At 39.7% G+C, this 9,744-nt stretch overlaps 1 protein-coding gene across 1 annotated transcript in view; it reads right to left on the bottom strand.

Annotated features, from left to right (window-relative positions):
* Positions 1-3,770: 3,770 nt before the first annotated feature.
* cmtm6 (CKLF-like MARVEL transmembrane domain containing 6) overlaps positions 3,771-9,744 on the bottom strand; it is a 56,961-nt gene continuing 50,987 nt past the window's right edge. Inside the window, exon 4 of the mRNA XM_028817906.2 lies at positions 3,771-9,644. Coding sequence (XP_028673739.2) covers positions 9,483-9,644 — 162 coding nt within the window. The 3' untranslated portion in view covers positions 3,771-9,482. The remainder of the gene's footprint in view (positions 9,645-9,744) is intronic.

Here is a 9,744-nt window from a genome sequence, read left to right as displayed (position 1 = left end):
GATAGATAGTGAAAGGCAGTATATGTGATAGACTATATATCTATCACATATACTGCCTTTCACTATCTATCTATTATATAATGTCTTTCACTTCTATCTATCTATCTATCTATCTATCTATCTATCTATCTATCTATCTATCTATCTATCTATCTATCATATAGTGCCTTTCATATCTATCTATCTATCCATTATATAGTGCCTTTGCTATCTGTCTATCTATTATATAATGCCTTTCACTTCTATCTATCTATCACATATACTGCCTTTCACTATCTCTATCCATCTGTTATATAGTGCCTTTCCTATCTATCTAACAGATGGATAGAGATAGTGAAAGGCAGTATATACAATAGATGCATAACGGAAGGCACTAGGATGGCACGGTGGCGCAGTGGTGGCACTGCTGCCTCGCACTTAGGAGACCCAGGTTCACTTCCCAGGTCCTCCCTGCGTGGAGTTTGCATGTTCTCCCCGTGTCTGCGTGGGTTTCCTCCCACAGTCCAAAGACATGCAGGTTAGGTGCATTGGCGATCCTAAATTGTGCCTGATGTGTGGGTGTATGTGCCCTGTGGTGGGCTGGTGCCCTGCCCGGGATTTGTTCCTGCCTTGCACCCTGTGCTGGCTGGGATTGGCTCCACCGTGACCCTGTAGTTATGATATAGCGGGTTGGACGATGACTGACTGACTGAAAGGCACTACACTGTATATAACAGATTGAATTATAGTGAACTGCATGATATAAAATAAAAACAGAGAACGAAAGGCACTATATACAATAGCTAGATAGTTATTGAAAAGCTCTATTTGTGATAGAGAGACAATGAAAACACTGATTACAACAGGTAGTGAAAGGCACTGCGTGCAATAGCCAGATAAATAGGTCATGAAAGGCACTATATATAATAGATGGATAATGAAAGGAACTACATGCAACAGACAGAGAAATAGTTAAAGGCAATATATACAACAGATAGTGAGAGAAAGGCGCTATATGCAATAGATAGATACTGAAAGGTGGAAACTATGCTGCCATTGTGGTAGTCCTGCCAACAAATACAGAGAGGGCATCCAGCCTGGGATTTTAACCACAAGTTTGAAGCCGTGAGGCTGCAGCTTTAACTATCCATCCATCCATCCATTAGCTAACCCACTAAATCCAGTCCGGGGTTGTGGGGACCAGAGACTAAAATGGCAAGACTGGGGAAAGGCAGAAACCAACCCTACACCGGGCACACTTGGTCACCAGGGGACTGCTGAGGTTTGTCAGTTAACCTTTAAGTCACATGATTGGAATGTGGAAAGCAAACAGAAGTACCAGCAGCTCACTGGGAGAAGGTGCAAACTCTGGACAGTTATGTGTGCAGACTGGGACTCCAAGGCAGGAGTCAGCAGTAACCATTGTGCCACCCGTCACTGGCCAACTTCTCACAAACCAACATCTGGTATAATGAAGAATTCCTGGAGGATTCGATGATGGTCAGCTGCCCAGGTCCTGATTAGCCCCAAACCGGAACATTTCAACCCCCATGCTTTACAGACAGGATCAGGTTCTTCTTGCCAAATCCTGCCTTTTGTGTTAGTCAACCGTGTCTCCTGGTAGTGTGAGGATACAGCTCCAGCTTTGATTCATCTGTCCAGAGCACACTGTCCCAGGACTCCTGGCCTTCACAGGCACACTTCAGTCTTGCTCTGATGTTCTTTGCAGACATCCAGGTTTCCTTCTGACGCACCTCCCATGGCCATCTCATTTGCGTAGACTCAGACACTTTGATATCAACTGGGGTGGCCTGGACTGGAGAAGGTGGCAGTTGCTTGAAATTGTCTCCACTTACAGATGATTTTCCAAACAGTGGAATGGTTGATTTCCAATTATTAGGAGATCCTTTGAAATGCATTCCCAGACTCCTAGGCATCTAGAGCCTTCTTTGTACAAATGTCCCAAACATTTGTAGTAGTAAAATGCATTGCTAAACATATTTGTGATGCACTATCTGCTGGAACGGCAAATGCAATACATTACTGTATGTCTCTGTTATACGCTCTTTGGTATGGAATTTATAAAAGCAATTTTAATGTTTGTAATGCGCCATCTGTTGGAATATCAATTGCAATACGCTTTATTGCCTGCGGTGGGTTGGCACCCTGCCCGGGATTGTCTCCTGCCTTGTGCCCTGTGTTGGCTGGGATTGGCTCCAGCAGACCCCCGTGACCCTGTGTTCGGATTCAGCGGGTTGGAAACTGGATGGATGGATGCGCTTTATTGCTACAAATGCTTGTGATGAACCATCTGTGGGAATAGAAATACAATGCATGTGACTTTGTTATACAGTATGTCATTTAATATGGAATTCATAAAAGCAGTGTTAATGTTTATTAGGCACCATCTGTTGGATTGGAGAATGCAATGCAAATGACTGTTTTGTGACATTTGGTGCTGGATTTGTAAAAGCAGTGTTAAATGTTTATTATGAGCCATCTGTTGGAATATTAAATGCAATTCATGTTATTGCTATTAATGCTTGTGATGCATCATCTGCTGGAGTGACAAATGCAATTCATATGGCTCTGTTATATACCATTTGGTATGGGATTCATAAAAGCAGTGTTAAATTTTGTGATGCTTCATCTGTTGGAATGAAAAATGCAATTCATTTTATTACTACAAATGCTTGTGATGAGCCATCTGTGGGAATACAAAGACAATGCATATAAGTCTATTATATGTCTTTTGATATGGAATTCATAAAAGTAGTGTTAATGCTTGTTATGTGCCATCTGTTGGATTGGCAAATGCAATGCAAATGTCTGTTTGTGCCATTTAGTGTTGGATTCGCAAAAGCAGTGTTAATGCTTGTGATGCACCATCAGTTGGAATGACAAATGTAATGCATAAGGCTCAGTTATATACCATTTGGTACGGACTTCATAAAAGCAATTTTAATGTTTGTAATGCGCCATCTGTTGGAATATCAATTGCAATGCACTTTATTGCTACAAATGCTTGTGATGAACCATCTGTGGGAATACAAATGCAATGCATATGACTCTGTTATACAGTATGTAATTTAATATGGAATTCAGAAAATTAGTGTTAATGTTTATTAGGCGCCATCTGTTGGATTGGAGAATGCAATGCAAATGACTGTTTTGTGCCATTTGGTGTTGGATTTGTAAAAGCAGTGTTAAATGTTTATTATGAGCCATCTGTTGGAATATTAAATGCAATGCATGTTATTGCTACTAATGCTTGTGATGCATCATCTGCTGGAGTGTCAAATGCAATTCATATGGCTCTGTTATATACTATTTGGTATGGAATTCATAAAAGCTGTGTTAAATTTTGTGATGCTTCATCAGTTGGAATGACAAATGTAATGCATAAGGCTCTGTTATATACCATTTGGTATGGACTTCATAAAAGCAGTGTTAATGTTTGTGATGCGCCATCTGTTGGAATATTAAACGCAATGCATTTTATTACTACAAATGCTTGTGATGCTCCATCTGCTGGAATGACAAGTGCAATGCGTACGTTTCTGTTATATGCCATTTGGTATGGAATTCATGTAAGCAGTGGTAATGCTTGTTATGCACCACCTGTTGGAATGACAGAGACATATTAATCAGATCGACACACAGATGACCCCTGCTGTAGGTTTATGTTGTACTTACACGTGTGTTGCTATATGTGTGCATATGGTTACATGTGTTTCTATGGCTCTGTGTCCCTGGGTGAAATGAATACAAACTGCAGTAAACTAAGGCACATTTTTATTTTTTTTCAGAAATTTCATAATAAATATGACTGGTAACAAAGCAGGAACAGGTCTTGCTGACTTTGCTTAGAAAGTTAAGTAAAAACTGCAAAAAGTGAGCAAGAAAATGTGTGCCCACGAGGCCCATTTGTTTAACAAGGTTTGCTGGATTTCATATTTAAACAGACGTCCACACTGAACTGATTATGAAGCCAACTCAGTTCATGTCCTACAGAGGAGAACTTCAGGATAATAATAATAATATTAATAATTCTTTGCATTTATATAGCGCTTTTCTCACTACTCAACGTGCTCAGCAATTGCAGGTTAAGGGCCTTCCTTGCTCAAGGGCCCAACACAGCAGAGTCCCTATTGGCATTTACGGGATTCGAACCGGCAACCTTTCCGATTGCCAGTGCAGATCCCTAGACTCAGAGCCACCACTCCGGATCAGAGCCGGCGTGACTTAAGGCTGATTTATTCTTCTGGGTCGAGCCCACGTCGGAGCTGTGCACGGTAGGTGGCGACGTTTGTACCACACCAGAAAAGTGAATGATCCATTGAAGAGCAGGCAGTCTTTGCCCACCAGGACCACCGCTCCTCTTGCTACACATTTTCTTCTGTAGGCGAACGTATCTGTTCCTCACATTTTCCCAGTTTTTCATACGTTCGCCGAATTTGAAACCAGATGACGAATAGAAACGTGTTTCAGGAAATCCGTAGCTACCGAACAGGCCAATCAGAGTGGCGGGGTGCAGGTTGACACGACCCGCCATCACATTTTTGAGGAGGTGCACGTCAGGTGATGCCGGAGAGACCCCCATAGGCGACACGGACTGCGGCGTAGCTACGGCTTACTAGGCTCGACACACAAGGATAAATCAGCCTTTAGCAGTTGAACCCCTAACTCCCAACGTACACTCGGTGCCGTTTGATTTAACACAAATACACAGAGAAATCGTTTTTGTAAAATTCAGTATTTAAATTAGCAGCAGCAGCACAATAAATCAACTTCTGCACCTCAGAGCCTGACTGCACTCTTTAAACTGAAGGCGCCATAGGGGACCCATTTTTGGTTTCCCTAAAGAACCGCCCATACGAAGGTCCCAGGGTGGACCTTTAATTATTTAGATCCTTTCAGAGGGTCCATGAATAGACGGTAAGAGATCTGCCAAACACCAGTGGCAACCCGGACCGAGATCTTCATCTGCCGGTTTCCCACCTCTCCCAGACGTTCAAGATTTCTCTTTCGTCCACATATTCAGAACCTTCTCAAAGCCCAAAGAACCAACTTCATACGCAGAGGGCCCATCGTAGAATGTAACGCATCTGCGCCAGGCTACGGCTCAGCGAGGAGCTGCACGTGTAAAGAGTCTGCGCCACTGACTGAAGATCTGATCACATGCGAAAAAAATAAAACGACAAGTCTGTCCTACTGTCTGGACACCAAAGCTTACAATATTTCAAATAAAAAATAGAAATATTTACATCAAATAACCTCACTTATGGAAATAATGTAACTGTGCTGGACAGATCAGAAGACGATGACAGGGGACAAAGGCAACAGACTGGAAAAGCAAATGAAGTTCGGATTCTAGCATTTCTGCCTATCTTTGTAACCACGGACCGCTCCATGAGCGACCATTTGTCGCAGTCGACTGCGTTTGCTAATTAAACTAAAACTCGGGTTCTTCAGCAGACTGAAAGTTAAAATCTGCTCGACTCGACAGAACGTCCCCTCGTAACTAGCGGTGGCCGGACATTTTCGATTTATGTCACTGAATCGATTCTTTGGAACTGCCCGCTTAAGGGAATCAATTCTTTTTTGATTCATTTTCAGGATGAGACGTTGGCACAAACATAAAATCCACCCCACTGATCGGATCCCAAATATGTAATTTAATAATGCATACATTATTTTGTATAATTAATTATACAGGGCTGGGCAATAGTAGGTTTACAGAGTTCATGCTTGCATTATTATTTACGTATTAATTATTGTATTATTTGTCGTCTTCTTATTATTTTGAATCCTTACTTATGATTTATCTTGAGTGAAGGAAATTGGCGTACGAGAATGTGTGAATAATGAAGGCCGGCGATTTGAGCACTTAATTGCCCTGTGCCATTCTTTTGAGTTAATAAAGTTAATAAAGCGATTGAGTTAATAATCATAACCTGCATGTCTTTTTCCATACAGACGACTGTAAACCTTCTTTTGCCCAACCCTTGTGTGTTAACATGATGCTAATTCATAAGACATTGCCCTGTTTCAGTACACAAAATATAACAACACACAGGATACATAATTAAAATAAGACATTATGTTACAAAATCGGAAATGAAGAAGAAATGTGTGACTCGTTCTCAGGTAATGCATGATTTTCCGTTTGATTTGAGAACGAATCAACTTGTTCTTAGGTAACGATTCGCTCATGAATCAGCTTATTGAGAATTGTGTGACTCGTTCTCGGCTAATGATCCATTCCCATTCTCAAATGCAGGAGAATCGTGCAACTTGTTCTTGGGTAATGTCTCGTCCACAAATCAAATGAACGAGCACTGGGTGATTTGTTCTCCGGTTAATGATTCAGTTCATGAATGAGCTGAACGAGAATCGTGCGACTCAATCTCGAGTAATGATTCCTTCATGGATCAAATGAATCAGAATCGTACGACTCAATCTCAAATGAAACGAATGACAATTGTGTGACTCATTTATGAATCAAATGAAGGAGAATCATACAAATTGGTGTCGGGTAATGATTGATTCTTAAATCAAATGAAGGAGAATCCTGCAACTTGTTCACCGGTGATGATTCATCCACGAATCAAAAGAACGAGAACTGTGCGATTTGTTCGCCGGTAGTGATCTGTTCACGAATCAAACGAACGAGAATCGTGAGCTTGGTTGTCGGGTAATGATTCAGTTCAAATGTTCAAATCAAACGAAAAAGAATTGCGTGACTCATTCCCAGGTAATGGTTTGCTCATGAATCAAACGAAAAGAGAATTGTGTGACTTGTTCTCGGGTAATGATTTGTTTAATAAATCAAATGAAAGAGAATTGTGTGACTTGTTCTCGGGTAATGATTTGTTTATAAATCAAATGAAAGAGAATCGTGCGACTTGTTCTCGGGTAATGATTTGTTTAATAAATCAAATGAAAGAGAATTGTGCGACTTGTTCTCGGGTAATGATTTGTTTATAAATCAAATTAAAGAGAATCGTGCGACTTGTTCTCGGGTAGTGATTCAGTTCGAACTCAAAGGAAACACAAAATGCTACATGCCCAACGCAGTCAGTGTACCATAAGAAAAGTGTGCTAAAGATGAAAGCGAATAATTGTTAGAAGTTAGAATTCTATTTTTATAAGGTTCAGTTTTCCGTGATTAATCTGCTAAATGTACAAAGTAGCATAAACAATAAACATCAATTTTAATATTATTTATATATTCATTTTAAAACAATTCCAATAACGCATTTTACAAAACAAATCAATACATTCTAAATGTGTTGTTACTCTTTTGTACTTGTATGATGAATGGGAGGATCATCAGTGAGCGAGTTTTTGTTCGCCGATACAATTTGAACTCAAAGGAATCCTAAGTGAAGCGAGTCGAGGCTCCCGATTCAGGCGGTTCTTCCTCCTGTGCTGTCAACATCTACTAGCGTTGGTGAAATGAAAGACGCTGATGACATCACGCATGCGCTACAGCACTCGGGTTGAACTCCACTTAATCGATTTCATTTGAGTGCGTGAATCGGTTCATATGATTCACTGTAGAGAGTCACTCAAAAGGAACAAATTATTTGCGAGTCGCCCCTCACTACTCACAACTACAGAAAGGAAGTCAATAAATTAAAGCAAACGGCCTGCAGTTTTCCAAATTGTGAGCAGTTCTGGAGCAGCATTAGGCCTGGGTAGGCCTATACCCGCCACAGTTTACAGCTTAGTTTTTAATTTTTCTTTCTTTTTTACAAATAATAATTAACTTATACTGCATAAATGTCTTTTAATACAAGCCACCCTTGATTGAAATATCACTTAAATATAAACCTACACAGAATCATCAGTGTTACTTCATCTCTTAAGTATTTGGAACGCGGTTAGCAATTTTACAGCGTATGTCTACCTAACAAAATTTAGAAAATGAAGACTGACAATACATTTTTTCACCACCACTTAACACATGTGAGGCTATCAACTAGCGACACACTGAATGGATTAGTTACGTCGGTGGGCGAGAGAAATGTGAAAGATGTCTACGCCAAACTACCTTTTAGGCTTTATTAACAAAAGGAAACAAACAGAACTGCAAAACGTTCCAGTGTCCGATGTCGCCACTGAATCAAAACTTCTCCGCCGCTAGCTCCGCTAACTTTACCAGTGGCTTTGTTACCAGTAAAGTCTACAGCCACACAGCTGCTAAATTTCAAAGGATTGGCCTGGTGACAGACTTGTCCAAAATTCATGAGCTCAGTTGGTACTAAACTGTCCAAACTTTTGCTGCAGCTGGTAAGGCGAGTGGCTTTGAAGTTTATTGGTACAAGCGGTAGCAGTACGTGACTGGAATGTGGATATCGAAAGACGCAGATATCAAAAGATGCGGAAATCGAAACACATGGTTATCGAAAGATGCAAAAATCAAAACACATGGTTATTGAAAGATGTGGATATTGAAAGACATGGAAATCGAATCATGATTATCGAAAGACGCGAATATTAAAACACATGGTTATCGTGGACATCAAAAGATGTGGAAATCGAAACACATGGTTATTGAAAGACGTGGATATTGAAATACGTTTATCGAAAGGCACGGAAATCAAAACACATGTTTATCGAAAGACGCAGATATCAAAAGACGTGGAAATCGAATCACGTGATTATCGAAAGACATAGACATCAAAAGATGTGGAAATCGAAACACATGGTTATCGAAAGACATAGAAATCAAAACACATGGTTATCGAAAGACGTGGATATCGAAAGACACGATAATTAAGGACAGACTCATTCATATATTGAGAAACTGGAACCACTTGCAAGACTTGAGTCAAATAAAGCTCACGGGGCAGCCCTTTGTAAATTCGCAAATTACAAGGAATGGCAAAAACGATCATACGTCTGTTTGCCATTATGTTGGTCATTTGTGCCTTACGGTGGGCCGCTCTCTCGCAAGTAATATTAAAAGGTAGACCGTCAGTTTATTTTCAGCGTTTGTAAGTGGATTTACATTATCGTTTACAAAAAAAAAAACATTCATGCCAGACGCGTAAATGAAAAACAAAATAAACAATAAAAATAAAAAAATTGGATGACCCCATTTATGTTAGCATAACTAGATACCTTTTTTTTTCTGTATGTATATTATAAAATAAAATTATGCCACTTGTGTCAAATTTGGAACCTAAATCTTGGTAAACAAATTTTGAAATGATGTTCACTTATTTTGTTTTAAAAGCTTTGGCTAAATGATCTGTTCATTCAGAAGACTTTGTTAGTGGCCGCCTAATTATTAACAAGCCGGTCACTCACATTAAAATTCGATGAGGTTTTTAAATGTAGCGGGGCTGGGTACAAATTTTCCATGATTGATTTATATACATATATCTATACATATATCTTTTGTTTCAGAGTTTACTTTCCGCACTACTGCTTTGTATCCTGCAATCTTTTTTTGAAATTCATTACGAAATACCAAGCCCGCTTGCTCCCACTTAGACATTTTCATTGTCGGCTGTGTTCAGGTGCTCCTTTTCGGGACCGTCTTGATTCGTCCTTTCATTTGGAGTTTCCTGGCTTTTCTTAAATGGATTTCCTTTTCTCATAATGAGCCCAAAATCGATTAAAAAAACAAACGCTGATAAGAATCCAAATGCCTAAGAAGAAAAAAAAAAAAAAAAAAAAGAATTGTAATTAATCATTTTGAAAAAAAAAAAAAAAGTTTCATAAACTAAAACAATCAAAGAAGGTGGTCTG

Source organism: Erpetoichthys calabaricus, chromosome 13 (assembly GCF_900747795.2).
Source record: "Erpetoichthys calabaricus chromosome 13, fErpCal1.3, whole genome shotgun sequence".
NCBI lineage: Eukaryota > Metazoa > Chordata > Cladistia > Polypteriformes > Polypteridae > Erpetoichthys > Erpetoichthys calabaricus.
This window is presented reverse-complemented; position numbering and strand designations above follow the sequence as displayed.